Source organism: Epinephelus fuscoguttatus, linkage group LG6 (assembly GCF_011397635.1).
Source record: "Epinephelus fuscoguttatus linkage group LG6, E.fuscoguttatus.final_Chr_v1".
NCBI classification, from domain to species: domain Eukaryota; kingdom Metazoa; phylum Chordata; class Actinopteri; order Perciformes; family Serranidae; genus Epinephelus; species Epinephelus fuscoguttatus.
In genome coordinates, this window is record NC_064757.1 from 33865715 (window position 1) to 33885824 (window position 20110).

The 20110-nt window shown below is 40.6% G+C and overlaps 2 protein-coding genes across 2 annotated transcripts; both read left to right on the plus strand.

Annotated features, from left to right (window-relative positions):
* Positions 1 to 527: 527 nt before the first annotated feature.
* On the plus strand, positions 528 to 12238 carry erap1b (endoplasmic reticulum aminopeptidase 1b). The gene is made up of 19 exons (XM_049579263.1): positions 528 to 900; positions 1300 to 1814; positions 1936 to 2074; positions 2884 to 3018; positions 3116 to 3236; positions 3749 to 3903; positions 4103 to 4216; positions 4359 to 4490; positions 4711 to 4842; positions 5197 to 5280; positions 6170 to 6327; positions 6639 to 6718; positions 6853 to 7036; positions 7259 to 7415; positions 8409 to 8593; positions 8737 to 8898; positions 9007 to 9147; positions 10245 to 10326; positions 10778 to 12238. The coding sequence occupies exons 2-19, from the start codon at positions 1324 to 1326 to the stop codon at positions 10946 to 10948; spliced, it is 2823 nt and encodes a 940-aa protein (XP_049435220.1). The 5' UTR covers positions 528 to 900; positions 1300 to 1323; the 3' UTR covers positions 10949 to 12238.
* Positions 12239 to 17376: 5138 nt separating this feature from the next.
* Positions 17377 to 19543, plus strand: si:dkey-283b1.6 (uncharacterized). Its single transcript, XM_049578892.1, has 4 exons — positions 17377 to 17391; positions 17662 to 17740; positions 18381 to 18663; positions 18815 to 19543. The coding sequence occupies exons 2-4, from the start codon at positions 17712 to 17714 to the stop codon at positions 18929 to 18931; spliced, it is 429 nt and encodes a 142-aa protein (XP_049434849.1). The 5' UTR covers positions 17377 to 17391; positions 17662 to 17711; the 3' UTR covers positions 18932 to 19543.
* The last annotated feature ends 567 nt before the right edge of the window (positions 19544 to 20110 follow it).

A 20110-nucleotide genomic window follows, 5' to 3' on the forward strand; every position in this document is an offset into this window, starting at 1 on the left:
GTCAGTAGAAATCTATAATAAAATTACACGTTTATTTTACATAAACTATAAATACTTTTTTTAAAAATGTAATGAATTTCTTATTTGATTTGGTTTGTTTGTCATATACAGATTTGCAGTGATGATTGGTGATATGTATGTTGATGCTGTCCAAAGTATGAATTGCATCATGTGACGAGACTATGAAATACAAGGTTGTTGTTTCGATGCAAAACCTGGCACTAGGGCCCGTCATTATGCAGTGTGCACCGGGGCCCATTCTGACTACCATACACCACTGGATGGAGGAGTCTGGGAGGAAGAGTTTTCTAATTGTGCAATAAATTCTGCTGTTGGAAAAAGGACAAATAATTCAGTTTGATTTCAGTTCGTTCTGTAAAATGCATGTATCTGAGGGACGACCTTCATCAGACATAAAACTACAGGAACCACTATTAAAGCAATGGCACACCCTACTGGTGAGATGTGTCATTGCAGCCCATGACAACACGGAACTTCCTGTTCACTGTAGATGTTTCCTTCTGTTTCCTACTGTGAGGTGTAGTCGCACTTGTGTTGGCAACCTTTTATAACCACAATGGAGTGATACAGTTATACAGTTTTAGAAAATGTGTTTGCATTTGGACAAAAGCGGGGCGGAAGTCTTTGTAACTCATACTTCCTGGACTGTCAGGAGAAGTTGCAGGCATGACATGTCATCCTGAAATTTAAAAAAAAAAAAAGAAGCTATCTTTAATTACAGTCATGTCACCTCAGCTGCAGATCATTAAATAACCAAAACTAATAATCTGACGCAGGGGACGTTTCCTGTGGTTTCTCCCAGCATGCAACACTTCCTTCATCTGTTTCACTTTCACTCCTGGATTATATGTGCGAACACTTAGTGCTGAAGCCGACACGGTAAGTTCACTATATTATACATATACAAAACAAATGCTTAATGTTAAGAATGTCAGATAATAAACGATATGAGGCCTGAGTTTTGTTGAAATAGGAGTTTTTCTCGACAGATATCCGTGAACATAAATGAATGGACATTTGCGTGAAATCGAAAGTGTTGCACTTCCAGCTCACCTGTCGTGTTTGTGCCTTGTTGTTCACTGTGTGTTTGATTAACTATGCAGCTTTGAGTTTTAATAAAAGTTAAATGGTTATTAAAAATGTCAAACCCAAGAAATGTGATGCTAAATCTTTCAATAGACAATAAAGTCTAAGGCTAAGACTTGTCTCTATCAACAGGTCCTCAGGAAGTGAGAATATCCCTGAACATAATCATGCATTTGTATATTTGTATTACAGGTGAGAGGATTTCCTGCTTTCATCATGTTAGCTGCACCTCTCCTGCTGCTGCTCCTCCTTCCCTTCCCTCCCTCATCAGGAGCCGGGCTACCAAACCAAGGCCAAGCCAAGGATGCCCCCATAGCCACCAACGGCCAGCCCTTCCCCTGGGACCGCATGAGACTCCCCAAAACTGTCTCCCCCGTCCACTATGACCTGACCATCCACCCCAACCTGACCACCCTCGACTTCACCGGAGTCGTTCGCATCCAGCTGGACGTGCACGAAGACACCAGCACCATCGTTCTCCACTCCAAGAAGCTGCAGATATCCAATGTGCTGCTCCTCACACCTGAAGGCAGCAGGCCTCTGCAGGTGTTGGAGTATCCTCGTTCCCATCAGCTCGCCCTGCTGTCAGACTCGGTGCTGGCCAAAGGTAGGAGGTATGAGGTTCAGATGGAGTTCGCAGCCAACTTGTCTGACAGCTTCCATGGTTTCTACAAGAGCAGCTACCGCACCAGCACTGGGGAGGTCCGGTAAGAGCATGAATATCTTATTTTCTATATTTCTTTTAAAGGAGCTGTCTAATCTTCTCACAGCATGCTATGTTAAACATGACATCACTTTTATTTTACTATTATCTATTTTCATTATTAGGGTTCTGGCATCCACGCAGTTTGAAGCCACCTTTGCTCGTGGAGCCTTCCCCTGTTTTGATGAGCCCGCCTTCAAAGCCAACTTCACTATACGGATCAAACGAGAGCCACGCCACATTGCCATTTCCAACATGCCTAAGGTACACATGAACACAGCAATATCAGTTGACTTTATTTTCCAGGGAAGTTTGGTATTTACCTGCACCCTATTTCCCCATGTTTTTGTGACTTAAGGGAGCAACAGTTTTGGGAATTGATCCAGTATTGAGCACTGATGAAACAGGGTGCAAAGTAGCCAGCCAGGGCATGTTCTACTAAAAGTGCTTGTTTCTGCCACTGACATGTGGCTGTCAGTTTATGGCAAGGATCACTGCAGAGATAAATCTTTTTGTTAAAGAGTAAAATCCTTTTTGTTCAACCAGAAACAGCCTAGAAATTGCCATCACCAAACCCACCAGACCAGTAATTTAATCATCGTCAAACACACCATTTCAAGTTGACAGAAACAAAATAAAACACACAAAAATTGTCTTGGTTTGTCTTTCCACTGTTGCAGCAATCACCAACTCTGGTTTGATTGAATGAACTCTTAATTCACCCAGTTACATGTGAAAATGTGCTGGCTGTTTACATGCTAAAATTACTATTTATGTAAATGGAGTCTGGTGTGTTAGGCGGTGGCGATTTCGGGGCTGTTTTGGGTCAAACAAAAAGGATCTTACTCTTTAACAAAAAGGTGTAGTGGACGTACAGTAATGTGATGGCGCAAAATGCCACGAGTGCTGTCTCGCTCAATGTAGATCAATTTCAAAAAGTATTGTTCCCATTAGTCACTTAAATACAAAAACAGGAGAAAAAAGTCAAAAAATATAGAAGTTATCTTTTAAGCACGGATGAAGAATTACTGAAGTAAGAGCAGGTTGACAAAATCGAGGCCTTCATTTCTCAGGTAAAAACTGTGGAGCTGCCGGGGGGTTTACTTGAAGATCACTTCGACACCACTGTGAAAATGAGCACTTACCTGGTGGCCTACATTGTGTCTGACTTCCTGTCTGTGAGCAAGACCACCCAGCATGGTGTCAATGTGAGGAGGACAACAGACAGTCATTGTCACATAATATCTTTCCACTGATAAAACTTAACATATTGCTGTAACAGTTCTTCTCTGTGATTGCCATCAGATATCAGTCTACGCTGTGCCTGAGAAAATCGACCAGACAGCCTTTGCGCTGGATGCTGCCGTCAAGCTGTTGGACTTCTACGATGACTATTTTGATATTCCATACCCGCTTCCCAAACAGGGTGAGGAAATACATGTAAAAATAAAGAACTGACTGAAGTATTTGGAGCTTCATGTTGTAATATACGTATTTTTACTGTACTCAGCTTAAGAAAGAACCTGCTACTGAGCAGACTCAGCATAAATGACCACCCCTCCAACCACTGAAAACAGTGTGTCAAAGTCAGAGGTCTTATGATCTGTGGTTTGTACGGCAAATGTCTGTCCTTTGTGCAGACATCCAGGATCCATCCTATCTCATGTTACTGTGATATGTGAGGTCACTTTGAATGAACATTGCATATATGTAAATTTAAATGTAGGCATTTTACAGTGCAAGTGCTCTTTGCTCTGACTAGATATAACATTTGTTGTTATATACATATACATATTAAGTATACATATTAAAAAATGGAAAATACAGAGGGTGTTTCAATTCATGCAGTGTTTTTAAAGACATTAAAACAGCAATATATTTAAAATGATATCTTAAAAAAAGCATTTGTATTTATGTGCGTGATGTTGTTTCCTGCAGACCTGGCTGCTATCCCAGACTTCCAGTCGGGTGCGATGGAGAACTGGGGGCTGACCACCTACAGAGAGACGGGCCTCCTCTTCGACCCTGACAGGTCCTCAGCTTCAGACAAACTGGGCATCACCAAGGTCATCGCCCATGAGCTCGCACATCAGGTAGCTGGCCTGCATCTGTTTTGAACTAATTGGTGCCACGAGTCAGCGCTCTGTACAAAGTTGCCCAGGCTAGGACGGTACAAATAGAAATTGCTCTGCTTTTATGAGGAGATGATTGATGTTGGAAGCCGCTATCTCTAAACTTAAAGATACATCTGTATGCTAAATACTGCTTTTGCATGTTCTTCTTCCTGTCTAGTGGTTTGGGAACCTGGTGACGATGGAGTGGTGGAACGATCTGTGGCTCAACGAGGGTTTCGCAAAGTTCATGGAGTTTATTTCTCTGGACATCACCTACCCAGAGCTGCAAGTGGTGAGAGCCGAGCACAGAACGACCAGTCAGAGCACACAAATTAGCCTGATCCTCTGTCTGCCATACAGTATACAGTGCAGTATCCTTCTTATTTATACTAATTCAGATATTTTTTTACATTTTCTGTCCTCTCTTCTCCCAGGATGACTTCTTCTTGGGGAAGTGTTTTGAGGCCATGGAGGTAGACTCCCTCAGCTCCTCCCACCCAGTCTCCACCCCCGTGGAAAACCCCACGCAGATCCAGGAGATGTTTGATGACGTTTCTTATGACAAGGTCAGCCTCATTCTATCAGAGCATCAACGATTTGCTGTTGTTGCACTTGGATATTGTGTAAAAGTGATTTGGGCATAAATAATCATTCCCAAATCTCAACCCAAACTGCAGTCAAAACAAAACATTAAAATTCAGTTAAAACCACTTCTAAAAGCACAAATTCACACAACAAAAAGGATTTAAATTGTTCATTTTCAGCATGCCTGTGTTTGTTTTTTAGGGAGCATGTATTCTGAATATGCTGCGGGACTTCCTGACGCCTGAAGCATTTGAGATTGGCATCATCCGATACCTCAAGCGCTACAGCTACCAGAACACTGTCAACAGTCATCTGTGGGAGAGCCTGACCAATGTGAGTAATGATGTGTGTGAGGGATACACCATAATTACAATGCTGAAATTATAATACTGATCCATTTTAGTGAGGTGGACTCTCAGAGGTTAGAAAATGGTGCTGTAAATTGGGATTTTGTAAACCAAAATCAGTCAGCTGTAAGGAGTGAGGCCAGTCATGGAAGTAATGGATTTGTCCTGGACACCTGCGCATGAGTGTTTTGCCTGTTTCTCAGCTTGTCATAAAAATATTTTTTGAAGAAAATTTGCCATAGTTCATATTCCTGCTCGTGTACCCCTGAAGTATCAGTAGTACTGCCAGTGTTGGTGCTGTTTTGATTCACTGCTAAAGTTTTCTGTGTCTCTCCTCCAGCTCTGCAGCTCAGATGGTCTGGATGAAGGCCGATTGAAACACCAAGAATTCTGCTCCAAGCGCGATGTCCAGTCTGGAGCCTCTGTAAGTTTCAACCAGGTCCAACAAAGCACTTTGACTGAGCTAACAAACTCTTGTTATCATAGCTACATTAACATCAGTGGGCTTAAAGGGATAGTGAAATTCCACTCTGACTATTTAAAGGGATAGTGCACCCAAAAATGAAAATTCAGCCTCACATCCCTTGCGGAGATCCAAGGGGAGAGTGGGTAGCAGCACAACTCCACCTAACGGAGGCTTACGGCGCTCCAGATTCAAACAACCAAAAACACCTAATTGAAACCATAAAATATCTCCATACTGCTCGTCCGTAGTGATCCAAGTGTCCTGAAGCTGAAGGCGGTGCCCATGTCTCATGGTCTCGCGCAAGTGCACACACGTGAACGCGGTGTACAGAGAGGCAGTCAGAGCTACAGGCTACAATGAGGCTAAAAACAGAGATCAAATGACGTTTTTCCAAACAACTTTTTATGTCGGGGCTTCAGGACACTTGGATCACTACGGACGAGCAGTATGGAGATATTTTGTGGTTTCAATTATCTGTTTTTGGACGTTTGAACGTTGTGTTGCTACCCCCTCTCCCCTGGGATCTCTGCAAGTGTTGTGAGGACTCTAAAACTTCACCTGAGCCTCCATCGGCATATGGGTGAGTAGATAATGGCTGACTTTTCATTTTTGGGTGCACTATCCCTTTAAATAATCAGTGGAATTTCGCACTATGTATTTTTTCTGATCACCAGCAGAAATCTTTAACATACATGATTCTTTGCAACGTACTACACAAATTTAGTATTTCTGTATTTCCTAACTGTTTCTATAGTACCTTCATGTAGCTGTGCCACATATCTGTCACTGTTTATGATGTTAATTATTGTGTATCTATGTGTGTGTGTATTTGTGTTTGTATACGTAGAAATGGTACTCCGATGATGAGCTGGATGTCAGGGCCATCATGGACACCTGGACGCTGCAGGAGGGCTTCCCACTGGTCACTGTGGAGGTCAGAGGTCGTGAAGTCAGGCTCAGTCAGGAGCGTTACCTGAAGACAGACGACCCCTCCCTCACTGAAGGGTAAAATGTCAGATTGAGAGTATTATGGCAGATGACATGCGTGCACAGTCTCAGTCATGGCAGACATCCCTTTTCCTGCATTTGAAGTAAACTTTAAACTTTAAAGTGTCGTTCTCTATACGACCACCAGATTGTGCCAGAGGGAGGAATTTTCAAATACTGCACATGCTTTAGTAGAAACTTAACGCTACACCAGCTGAACAGCTCCATTCTGGATGTATTAGTGTAGCAGCATCTGAAGTCTAGTTTCAGTGGGTGCTCCATTTTATTCAAAATTAGTATTTTTTTAAATGATCATTTTGTGTTGTTAGATTCCTTTGGCAGATCCCACTGACCTACATGACCAGCGCCTCCAACACTGTCCATCGCTTCCTGCTCAAAACAAAAACTGGTGAGTGTGTTGCTCAGTCAGTGTGATGAGGCTGATTTTTATATTGCTGTATTTATATTCTTTATCCTTTATTATTCATAAAAAAAATTAATGCTACAAGTCCTTGTCAATCATGGTTCCTCTCTTTCATGCAGATGTCCTGTACCTGCCGGAGGAGGTGGACTGGGTGAAGTTCAATGTGGACATGAGCGGCTACTACATGGTCCACTACGCAGGCGAGGGGTGGAACTCTATTATCAAACTGCTGCAACACAACCACACGGCCCTGAGCGGCAACGACCGTGCCAGCCTCATCCACAACGTCTTCCAGCTGGTCAGGTCTGTTAAAAGATCTGACAATAACAGTTTCATCTGCTGTTTTTTCTGCATCACAAAATAACTGTAGTTTCAGTGAAGGAGCTGAATTAAAATCCAGCGGACAATTCCCATAAGAAAAAAGCATTTAGCCACGTACCAACATTATCATAGAAAAGGGAGTGTTGGTAATTTAAATATTTAAAATAAACTTAAATTAAATGTTTGGTCTGTCATGTGCCACAGAACAAAGACGGTGAGGCTGGACACGGCGCTGGAGCTGTCTCTGTACCTGTCCAAAGAGACTGAGATCATGGCCGTGACTCAGGGCTTTGGAGAGCTCGTACCTCTCTACAAACTGATGGAGAAGAGAGACATGGCTGCTCTGGAGAACCAGATGAAGGTAAGTGAAGGCAGCATGGCACAAAACAGACCATGTACTTTTATAAAATGCATAAAGTCTTGCATACCAGTCTGCCTTAAAGTAATAATCTCGAACATTTTCTGTGGCTGTGATGACATTCCTGGAAGAAAATCAGTAGTGGTGCACAGGTAGTGGCGGGTTTTCCATTAACCAACAGTGGCTGGTCTGCCAGAGGGTAGAAGGAGATAGCACAAGAGGCTCACTCTTTAAAGGGATAGTGCACCCAAAAATGAAAATTCAGCCATTATCTACTCACCCATATGCTGAGGAAGGCTCTGGTGAAGTTTTAGAGTTCACCAGAGCCTCCCTCGGCATATGGGTGAGTAGATAATGGCTGAATTTTCATTTTTGGGTGCACTATCACTTTAACTCACGTGTGTGTGAAGCTGCATATTGTTTTTTCTGGTTTCTGCTAGCATAGCAAGAAAAAGGTTATTATGGCCAAACAAACACAGAAAAGAGTGATGACTACAGATGCTGAAACTTCAGAAACAAGTGGAAACCCAACTGCCCACTGACTGCTTTTACTGGTGCATTGGTGCATTTTATGCCTCATTACTGCCACCTGTTGATCAGTGGAATATTGTAAAACCACTGGCAGGAAGGTGCATGTGCGCCCGTGTGCACGAGACAAACAAAAAGCCCACTTATGGAAAAACTGCTCCATAGTGCAACTAGAAGTCACTAACTCCACAAGGAACCTTTAAACTTCTAGTGCTGCTTCTGTGTAGCAAGAAAACCATCCACACTTAGTCATGGTTCTCTGCGTAAGCACTAGAAAAGCCTGGAAAACAATGGACTGTTCACATGTTGAATAAGCAGAGTGCTCCATTAACTTCTGGCAGTTCAAACAAAGCAAAATTCCTCTCAGGAACCAGAATACAACAGTTCAATAAAAAATTAAGTTAAAACTTGGACTGAGAATGGACTGATTATGAATAAGTTCATATACAGACTGCATGTGTTTCTCAGGGCTACATTGTGGATCTGTTCCGGGGGCTGATCGCTCGGCAGGAGTGGACTGACTCTGGATCAGTGTCTGAGCGAGTGCTGCGGAGCTACCTGCTGCTGTTCGGCTGCGTCAGGAACTACGAACCCTGTGTGGCCAAAGCCACCGAGCTCTTCAACAAGTGGAAGGACTCTGACGGCACCATGAGGTCAGTGGTGATAAAATAGCGCACGATTCTTTCTCACAATTACTGTCTGTATACTGAGCGTTCAATTTTTATAAGCACTTGTATGTAGGGATGAAACGTTTTTAGATAGTTGTTAGTGAGCTGGAAACCTTCCCTGTCTTTAGCCTCCCTGTTGACATCACCATGGCCGTGTTTGTGATTGGAGCTCGTACACCAGAGGGGTGGGACTTCCTGTTTGAGAAGTACCGCACTTCGCTGCAAATGTCTGTAAAGAGCCGCATGAAGACTGCAATGGCCGTCAGCCCACTGCAGGACAAGCTCCAATGGTGGGTCCATTGTATTACACTTCTGGGAGCATTTAGCTTCCCTTTCTTTTTACACTCACTCCCCACTGTTACCATTTTTTTATGTTCACCTTTTATCTCCGTCTACAGGATGATGGAGCAGAGCCTCCACGGGGAGATAATGAAGACGCAGGACCTCCCAGTCGTGATCGTCTCCGTCAGCAAGAACCCCCGTGGCTACAAACTGGCCTGGGACTTCCTCCGAGCCAACTGGCACACCTTGATCAAGAAGTCAGTCAGCCCTTCATACATGTCATACATATCATATACATTCCTCTCTTTTACACAAGTTTTGCAACTACATGTAATCCAAGAGCGTTGGGCAAAACATATTAAAACAAGATCATTATAAAGGGACGGTTCACCCCCAAATCAAAAGTACATATTTTTACTCTTACCTGTTGTGGTATTTATCAGTTTGGATTATTTTGGTGTGAGTCTACAGGTATCTGCTGTAAAGATATCGGCCTTCTCTCCAGGATAACAGAACTACATGGCACTCGGCTTGTGGTGCTCAGAGCACCAAAAAAATACATTTTAAAAACTCAACAGAAATATCTGTTTCCAGAAATCATGACCCAGTTACTCAAGATAATCCACAGACCCTGTTGTGAGCAGTTTCATGTAGGAACTATTTTCTCTCTCCCAAACTACACCAGCCAACCATATCACCACGCAGAGGGAAGTGTGCATAGCTCACCTAGCACAACTGAGCTAACAAACATTACAGCTCAGCTGAGGAGGATCCCATTAATGTTTACATCTCGCATTGTCATGAGCATGAGCCTCTCGTCCATGCGTAGATGCACATCTCTCTCTGTGCGGTGATGCGGTTGGCAAGTGTAGTTTGGTTGAGGGAAAATAGTTCCTTCATGAAACTGCTCACAACAAGGTCTGTGGATTATCTTGAGAAACCAGGTCATGATTTCTGGAAAGAGACATTGCTGCTGAGTTTTTCAAATGTATTTTTTGGCACTCCGAGCACCACAAGCCAGGTGTCGTCTCGCTCCATTATTTGAGAGAAGGCAGGAATATGGCCAATCTTTATGGCCGATATCTCCAACACTCAGCAACTCACACCAGGTAAGAGGAAATATGTCTTTTTGATTTTGGGGTGAACTGTCCCTTTAAAAAATTGCTGTCATACAATTCCTGTAGATAGTTAAATCACCTGCATCTAAATTTCAGTATTTTCGCAGGCAGTCAGTTGTTTTTGAGAGCTCCATAAGTTGGCTTTTGTTCATATCGAGGTCTTAAAATGCTTGTTTTCCATGAAATGTTAACAGTTACTCTGAATTTTGAACTTTGTCTCTGCTTCGATGCCACAGATTTGACTTGGGCTCAAGCACCATCTCATACCTGGTGACTGGGGTGACCGACCAGTATTCTACCAGGGAGATGTTCGATGAGGTGAGGAGGGCTGTGTTCATACTTTTGGACTTCCATTACTTATGTCTAGTGTGTTTGCTGTTGCCACAAGAACGTGGCTATGTCCCTCAATTTTTTTTTGTCTTCTATGTAATTATCTTCCTAATATATATGAGATATTCAAACACAAAACTCTCATTAAATACTGATTAAAATGATAAACATAATTAGTAGCCTAGAAGAGCAGCTTGTAAATCAGTGTGGTGAGAGCTGGTGACTACTTTCAACAGCAGTGTGCCATTCTAAGTAGCTAAATACAGTACATTCCTCTGAATCTGTCACTTAGTAACTGTAGAAATTAAAATTGTGCATTGTCTGACTACACAAAATTAACTCCTTTGCTCTTGGCTAGCGTATTTATTAAATCAATTTTGCCGAAGTTATCTCAAATATTGGACATGTTTATAAGTCTATCTACCCTGTATGTGCTCAGGTACACAGTTTCTTTGGCTCTCTGACTGAAGAGACGGGCTCAGAGATGAGGTGTATCCAGCAGGCTTACGAGACTATTGAAGATAACATCCGCTGGATGGACGCCAACCTTCCTGTGCTGCAGGCCTGGCTGGACAAACACAGCCACAGAATTGTGCATGAAGATTTATAGCTCCAGGAAAGTTTGGACAGTTGCATTGCTTCAGACAGAAACTACAAGAGGTACGGTTGCGAGCGCAGCTTGAAGCATCTCTTGGAGTCAGACTTAAATCACAAATTTGATGACTTTACATTTGAAGCAAAAATTCAAACAACCTTAAATTTTAATTTTAACCTTCCCTCTCCAGACATAAAGATAAAAAACAAAACAAACAAAAACATGTGCATGCTGTGTCATGCATACTTTTAATTTCCCCTAACCTGACTGACCTGACTTGACACTGATGTGTCAACACTTAGGACTTAACTGTGACTTGCAAAACAATGACGTTCTGCCACCTCTGTAAACTAAAGCCTCAAACTGTTGTTTGATGGAGATGTGTCTCAGGTTCAAGAGATCTAAGGTAATGTAGATTTCTTCAAAGAAGCCGCAAATGGTAAAGGTTTGAGGAGGTGACATGAGTGAGAAAAAAGCAGAGTGAAAGCACTCTTGACACCCGAACATTTGTGCTCAGAGCTGACTGTGTATGTTTGTATGTTTGTCGGGGTGTGTGTGTGTGTGTGTGTGTGTGTGTGTGTGTGTGCATGTTTTTTGTTTGTTGGTTTGTTTGTTTTTTCGTGAAGTGGGTGTGGGTGATGTTAAGATTTAAAAAAAAAAAAAAAAATGAATGCAGGGTTTCCTGTGTGAAGTTCATTTTCATCAGTGCTACGTTATGAATTCAGAATGAATAATGTATGTTGTTGTACAAATAGTAAATATTATTTAGGCATCAGACCACTCCTTCTCACCTACTGTAAAAAAGCCAAACATTAATAAATAAAAAGATCCCTTCAGGAAGAAAAGGCTGCCTCCAACCTTCTGTAAAAATGCTGCAGCTGCACCGTGAAACAATTATTTGTAACAGAATTTTCCATAATGCACTTCTTAGACTTTTGCACAGCCAAAGGTGTTGAACTGCAATCAACATAAATATTTTTAAAATTCAAGAACACACTGCTGTAACATCAGATCAGATACAATTTCTTTGCACTATTTGCTTAAGTTTCCAATATTGGGAACATAAATTCTGACACTACTGGACTGTCTTGGTAGCATTTTTAACTTTGTTGAAATTCACAAATAACTGACAAAAGGTTTGTTTCAAAAAACTCTTTAGTTTTGGCAACACAGCAGTGATTGCCTTATCTTTATGCTACTGTAAAATCATGTGTTGACCAGGATTCATAGAAATTCAGTTATTTTGTAAGGATGATATGTGTTGGTTTCATTAGATATTGGATTAATAAAGTAAATTTGACTAAATTTCTATTTGTATTTTTGTTTTTTTATTGTATTGTAATATTTTTATCTCAGTAATATTGTTAGCCTTTGCATGTGAAGCCCTGGGAGTTATATGGCTGTAACCTTTGTACCTTTCCAATCTGATCAGCCAGTCAGACACTTTGCCAGCAGTAAAAAATCACGTATCCAGGCTTGTGTGGTGATTTTACAATCTGTTGAATCACCTGTGTTTCTATGCAGCCACACGAACACACACTGGCACAGTATAAAAAAAAAAAAAAACTAGAGCAGGAGGCTGAACAACTCCAGGAGTGCTTGTCTGTAAAGGGGAACAATTTGGCCGATGACAACAGTTGCATGTCAAGTCTCTGAAAATGATGTCACCTCTGATAATGTCACAGTGAGGTGATCAGGGGTTATCTCTGCGTGGGTTTGAGGACTACAACTTTTTAACAGAAAGCCTGCTTGGAAAACAGACGTGGCGTTTATAATGCTGCAGTTAATTGCAAGTCAATGTGGAGTCAGTATTCTGGACTTCCAATCTGATTGTGTTTGAGCGCTTCTACTCTGGAAAACATGGACACCTGCAGCAAACTGATGTTTCTATGACAAGGTGCCAAGCCTAACAGTGTGAGCCACCACAGCCAACAGCATAAAGCTGTGTGTATTGGTTTAGTTTGGAGATGGAGACGCATGGGTGCTGAGTTGCATTATGGTAAATGTAGGATGCAGAGGTTTTGGAGGCTCGTTGTCACTGTGTCTTTTGCAAGTGCCCCTCCTTTATGGAAGTGCAGTATTAAACTGCTGGAGTGCCCCTTTAAACCTGATCCAATAACAGTAATAATACTTAGTTAAATAAAAGACACAACGCTCAAATTTAGTCACAAAAGATCCCATGAAGTCATGCTTTCACCCTGCTAAAGCTAAGTGGATCAAGTTTTGTTGTTGTTTTTTTTTAATAAATTGGCATGAGCACTCTCACCAATCTCATGAGGGTTTACATGCACACATGGCTCAATGTCTACTGTTCCCTCAGGATGGTAGGAGAAAGGACAAATTGCTTTGGCAGTGTCTCAGACCAAAGATAAAAGAGCGGTGTCTTCACCTGTTGCTTTGACTCTGGAGTACCAGTATTGACTCTTTTCTCACGTAAACACAGATTAACCTCAAAATATAGGTTCGTTTGACTTGGGAAACAAACGTTTAGCCTCTCAGTTGCAGGTTATGATTGTTTTTTTTTAGGAGTTTTAATCTGCTCTTGTTTCTCAGGCACCTTGTCTCTCAGCTGAGGCCTTGAGGAGGAAGGTAGCTGTTACTTTAAATCCTCTAATGCTGCCATAAATTCTTCTGATGGACCTTTAGCACAAACTAATAAAACACACCTACCAACTGATAAAACACACACACACACACACACACACACACAAACACATTAAAATATATGAGCATATATTCATACAAATAACACTTTAAGAAAAGCACAAGTTTAAACACACTTAATAAAATAAAGACTGCTTTAGTTTCTGAGGGTGTTTCAGGGGCTGATACACATACTGGGCTTTGAACTCACTTCAGTGCCTTTACACACACACACACACACACACACACACACACACACATACACACACGCAAACAGACACACCGCCCCCTCATCAGAGCACCCACAATAGAAACTGCACTCTGCTCCAGTGAGTTTTCCCTCCCAGTCGCACACCTGAAGAGAGACGTCTCTGGACTGAAGGTAAGAGCCTGGAGTTTGTCTTTCTGCTTCCTGTCTGTGAAATGTGGAGCTGAAATACTGAAAACTGATCAAACTTAATCTGATGATCTCAAAGAAAGTTTACTTGGAGCCATTTGTTTGTTTAGTCAGTATTAACAGACGTGGCACCTGGTCCAATGTGCTCACTGATCATGTGATGTGAATTTTGACCTCTCCTAACTCGATTTCTGTGGCTTTTTTTTTTTGGTTGTTTGCCTTTGTTTAATTCAGCACTCTATTCTATTCTAAGAACATCATAAATAATTAGGTAATGTTTAGACCACTTGAAAATATGGACAGGGTTTTTGTTTCCCTCTGCGTACAGATTACACATCATGTTGAGGACTTGATCTGCACTAGGAGTTCAGGCGGCAAAGGCTGAACGTTCAGTCAGTTCTGATCAAAATCTGTCTCCTTCCTTGAGAAGCTGATGCTAGCACGTATCAAAACATTGATTGAAATCTGTAATAAACGCTGAATATACAGCTGCACAGTTCCTTGTAATTTCCACCTCGTATGACAGGAAGTTAAGCAGCATCATAGCAGCAGTTACAGCTTGATAACAGTGAGCTGGTTGCTCTGTAGGTTAGTGGATCCTGAGGCAGGGAAATGTGTCCCGTGTGTCTGGAACACTTTTTGGGGTGTTGATCTGAAGCTGTTTAATGCTGATTTGATATAAATGACATGAGCAGTGCTTTACCTGTGACTAATCTGTTGACTAATAGTATGTGACAGTCTGTATGTCACTGATTGCTGACCTGATTGGTGTCATTTTGTTGCTGTCCTGTGTCCTTGTTGCTGTCCCAAAACAATGTTGGGTCAGATTACTTCAGTTACTACTAAAGTGTAGGAGATTATTAGAACGTATTAGTTATTATCTTCTGCTATTAGTTAGCCCACATGTCTTTAACTATTTTTTCCCTTTTTTTCTATCGTTATTTAACTGTGAGTGTATTGGTTGTTTATATCTTTCATATTTTTCTTTGTTTATTTTCCCTTTAAGACTGACTGAAAAATGTTTTTGTAAGGAATTGTAAACTAAAAAGCTAATAAGCTGTTTATATGAAAATGGGCTTGAAAAAATAATGTATGAAAAAATAAAATAAAATATTAATAATAAAAAAATCATGTAATCAGTTACTAAATACAAATTACATGGCATTTTTTGTTAATAGTAATGCAAACCTATGGATTACAAAAAATGATGTAATCTAATCTGAATTTTGTATTACTTTAAACTCAAATATTGAAAATATTGCACCTTAGAATTAAAAAAAATGGCCGTAGCCACAAACATTTAAGTTCCCCAAACATTTGTTTTGTCTTAAATATCTGAAAACATTTTCAGTGTAAATAAAAGCAGTTACAGTCGGTCACATCAAATTAATTTTGTGGCGAGGGCAGTAAGTGTAAAAAGTAGGAAGAGGACCGTCAACGCCCTAGGAAATATTTTTTCAAGAACCTTAAATTGAGCTGAAAATTAGAGACAGGGCACACAGACTCGTTACTGAAACAAGGACAGAGACATGATGTCGAAATACATCAAATGTTTTACTAAAATGATCAAAAAGAAGCCAATAGGCAGGTCTGGGGCTGCATTCACTCGCACTAAATGCTTACCCTGAAACACACTGCATTAACGAAACACCCCACCACAATTATGGCCATGAAGTGGAGCATGCATCTGAGAAACCCTCAATGTCAGACATGCTTTTCATGAGTTATAGAGTATTGGTTGTCACGTAAGAAATATCGTAATTTCAAAATTCCCATATTTTCAAGACAGAATCAAAAATATAATCAAGTTATCCTTGGTAATGTAACTATAATCTGATAAAACAATGTTTATAGTGACTTATTTTACTTATGTTGTGTGCCCTCATCATGTAATCCAGATTATATGTAGCCTACTTTATTACTAACCAACCCTGTCTAGAACATTAGCTTTTCATAAACCAAGGCCAGCCCACTTTTTAGCTTATAACAATACATTTTTCAGGTAATAGGCCTTTCTAACAGAAAACATTTTCACTTGTCATAGTAGGAAAAGCACAGGTGTAACTATTAATGCTAATAATGCTGTATTAAAGTGTCAGTGAGAGTGACAGTGAGCATGCAGGACACAAGGATCCTTAAAATCAAAGCAGCTAAATGGAATTCAGCCATCATTTATTTCATTATTTACACCTGTATTGTTCCTTCTGTGCCATGTCAAAATTCCTTATGTGAAAAAGGCCTAACCTAACCCTAACCCTTCTTAGTTTATGACAAATTCAAGAACAAGGCTCAGTTAAATTTAGACCACACCTTATGCTGTGCCAGGCTTTGGCATCAACACCTGACCTCCTTATAAACTATTACCTTAATATTCCTGTTGATGACCTGACAGGTTCCCAAGCCCAGTGGAACAAATGCAATCATCAGATCTTTGCATAATAACACCAACCCTAAACGTTATGAGGTTACTGTGGGCGAAACTGTCCTCCAGTGAGAGATCTATAAGTCTAGTATCTCTCCACCTACAAGTACAGACAGGCAGTAAAATACTCTCGGATCATGGTGTCTTGGACAAAACATTTATGAGTCTTAAGTTCAAAGTATATCTTCGTGTTGATGCAGGTGGAGGAAAACAAATGTGGAAACTTTTGCATCATGGCCACACCTTAAAACAATAATATAAGGCGAGCATGTTTCCAGTCTATAAAGTTAAGCAACTATCATAGACGGTATAAAAATGAGAGACATAGTTACCGTGACGTCACCCATTGGTTTGTAGACTCCTGTTTTGAAGCCTTGAGTTTGGCCGTCGCCATCTTAGATTTTTGGAGCTAGAAGACACCGTGTTTGGACGAGAGGGTGGAGCTACCCTAGTGCTAGCTGCCAGCTGCCAGCTATAGTCTATAGTTAAATGTGATAATGCTAATGCTAATTTTCACTTGCAAAAACAGGCTTAAAACCACTTAACCAAAATGGACCTAGCATAAAAACTAAACATCCAACTCCAACTCCTGAGAGCATCTTTTAGTACAAACAAAAACTGAACAACATTTTTTTATGTCACCAAAATGTTACAGATAACTTTCATCAACAGAAAACAGCAGCTAACAGCTGTGGCTACATCTTTACTCAACCACTTACTTACCAAATTGTATTTAGCAGCAAGGGTCTCCTATTAGAGAAGGATAGGCAAAATATTCCTGAGCTGCACAACATTTGCTGCATCCCGTCGGCCATCTTGGTTTTGAGAGATGTGTGTTGCACTTACAACACCTGGCCAGTGGGTGGCAGTGTATGGCATCACGTGCTAGGGTCCACTGTAAGGAATTACATGCAATTACAGTATCAAAACCAATGCACATACAAGAAAAAGGCTTTTAAATTGCTGTACACTGTAGTGACAACTGTGCGTGGAAGGGTTAGTCAAAGTTGTCGCAACTTATCAGCCGATGGCAACCACCTGTCACTCAAAGTAACTGGTTATATCTGCCATAAAGACTGGTATTTTGGGATTGCCTGTGTCCTGGAGCCAGCCTCATGTGGCCATTTGAGGAACTGCATTTGCTCTTCAGCCCCTGAGATTGCCACTTGGCAGCTATAGAGAGATAAAATGCTTTTTTAAAACATGAATTAAGGGTGTGATGGATGGCTGTATCAGTATTAAATGCTGTGCCTGTTTCCCCTTCAGGTTCATTCCGTGTTTTTCGGACTCAGGAGTTTATCCACAAAGCTCCGAGGATGCCATTTGACTACATTCCCATTCTAGAGTAAGACGCATTTCTTTTCATCTACAAGTTTCTTTTAATTCATCCCTTTTGTTTTGCTGACCTTACTTCGTCATTACATGGTCCCACAGAGCCAACAGCTGGATGTGCTGTATAAGATTGAGAATAACTAACTTTTTACCACAAACTGAGCTTGCACATTTGATGGAGGTGGCAAAAATAGAAATAATTCTATGACTTATTCAATGTTTTATGTTATCTGGGCTGTGTATTACAAATACAATGTTCATTTTCTGTGCCAAAAAGTCATTCAGAGACAAAGAAATGTACAGTATGTTATTCTACATATGATGTTACATAGGGTTGGGGTTTGCTAGAGCCCAGAGAGGTATAAACTCTACTAGAAGACATTTAGATAAACTTATTTGGAATTTGAAAGGCATATAAAAATCCCTTATATTTCATTATGTGTGTTAACTGCACAGGTGTTTTTGCATTGTAGTTCAATTTATTTTCAGAGGTTTGCGGTTTTATTTATTTATTTTTCTGTATTTTTTGGCTCCTGTCTTTCCTCTCACTCATCCATCGCCCCGTTGACACTTCCTTCGTTACCTTTTCTCTTTCCTCTCTTCATCTTCCAATGTTTTTCACCCATCTCCTCCACCTCTACTGTCTCTTCAAGGATCTTCCTGGGCATGCTGGGCTTCGGCCTCTCCATCATGTTCTGCACGACCTTCTGCAGGGCGTGCAGTCGCTACAGGGAGGAGCAGATAGAGAGGGAGGTGTGGCGACGCACTGAGCAGGACGGGCGCCCTCCTCCAATATATTTCATCCCCTTCCATGGGAGCATGTCACACCAGGACGGCGATGACCACCCCAGGGCACCTCGATACAGCCAAGAGAACCACACACCACCACAGTATAGCAATGCAGCCTACAGTGGGCCCCCACCATCCTATAATGAGGTGATTATGGCACAAAATGACACAAATAATCATTCTGATTTTGCCTACAGCTCTTTTTGCCTTCAAAATTTACTGCAAAATGAACATTTACCTCAACATGTGTTTTCTGGTATTCAGATTGTAACTTTGCATTTCTGTCTGTGTGTTTCAGCTGGGATTGAAGCCTGAGGATCTTCCCCCTGCTTACACAGAGTACAGCGTCCCTGTGTATCCCATCACACCTCCACCTCCCTCGGACATGGTTCAACCACAAACACAGTCACAATAAACCAGGACCATCACACTGTGGCTGTGTTGAAGTTATGGACAGTGTTGTTTACTGAACTGCCTCATGGACTTGAGTGAGCTGACACTGGAGTTTATAAAGTTTCAAAGATTTTTTTTTTTATTGTGAGCTTGTGTTTTTTATTGTGATAATGGATGTGATGATGGGACAGAGGGGATAACAGCTGCACAAATAGCACCATACTCAAAGCTACAACGCCAGCACATTCTACGAGCCACTAAAGCACTTAAGACCCATTGTAGATTTTTATTTGATTCTGTATGATGATTGTTAAAATGGGATCCTGTGCGCATCACTCCCTCACTTGTTGCTATCTTGAACAAGGAGGTTTTGTTTTTGGTCGTGTTTGTTTGCATTTCTGTCTGATGTTTTGTTTGATATCTCAAAAAACTGCTTTAAAAGTATTAATGGAATTGGTGTAATTTCAGGTGTGAATGTGAATCCAATGGTGCCACTGTGTGGCCATTTATGAAGCACTTTTTCACGTTTTACTCATTTCTCTTGAATCATGAGGAGTGGGTGCCATTTTTCTCTCCCTGGATTCCTTTTACCAGTGTGTATTATTGTCTGCACAGAATTTCATTAAACATTTTCTCACCACTTCTATCAGTTTATCTGATCTACACAAAATCTGGTACTTTATATGTTTGGATGAATGGGTAGCACAACGTGATTTATTTAAATATGTAGACCATAACTTAATGTTTTGTTCATACAAAACTCAAAATATTCACAGACAAGATTTAGACGTTTGCAAAAATCATGAACATTATCACTGATATAGGATCACTGTGTATTGTTATGTGTGTTTTAACACAAAATCTGGTCCAAATGCTGATTAAATGTTTTCTTTCATTAAAATTACAAGTTTAGGAGTCTTGGGGAGATACTATGTGCTCTCTGAGTGCTTTGTAGTTTATATTGTGTTTGATATAATATAAAATAAAATAAAACAAAATAAAATAGAAAAGAATAAAACAAAATAAAATATAAATTGAAATAAAGGAAAATATAAAAAAGTAAAATAAAATAAAATGAAATGAAACGTAAAATAAAATAAAATAAATAAAATGAAATAAAATAAAATAAAGTAAAATGAAATATTATAACATAACATAACACTGAACTGAGTAGCAGCCTTGACACTAAAGCAGAGACAAA

Coding starts and splice junctions, on each gene's coding strand:
- erap1b (XM_049579263.1), top strand. CDS start 1,324: ATGTTAGCTGCACCTCTCCTGCTGCTGCTCCTCCTTCCCTTCCCTCCC. Junction 3,904..4,102: donor CCCATGAGCTCGCACATCAG/GTAGCTGGCCTG, acceptor CTTCCTGTCTAG/TGGTTTGGGAACCTGGTGAC. Junction 8,594..8,736: donor GACTCTGACGGCACCATGAG/GTCAGTGGTGAT, acceptor CCCTGTCTTTAG/CCTCCCTGTTGACATCACCA.
- si:dkey-283b1.6 (XM_049578892.1), top strand. CDS start 17,712: ATGCCATTTGACTACATTCCCATTCTAGA. Junction 17,741..18,380: donor GACTACATTCCCATTCTAGA/GTAAGACGCATT, acceptor TGTCTCTTCAAG/GATCTTCCTGGGCATGCTGG. Junction 18,664..18,814: donor CCCCACCATCCTATAATGAG/GTGATTATGGCA, acceptor TGTGTGTTTCAG/CTGGGATTGAAGCCTGAGGA.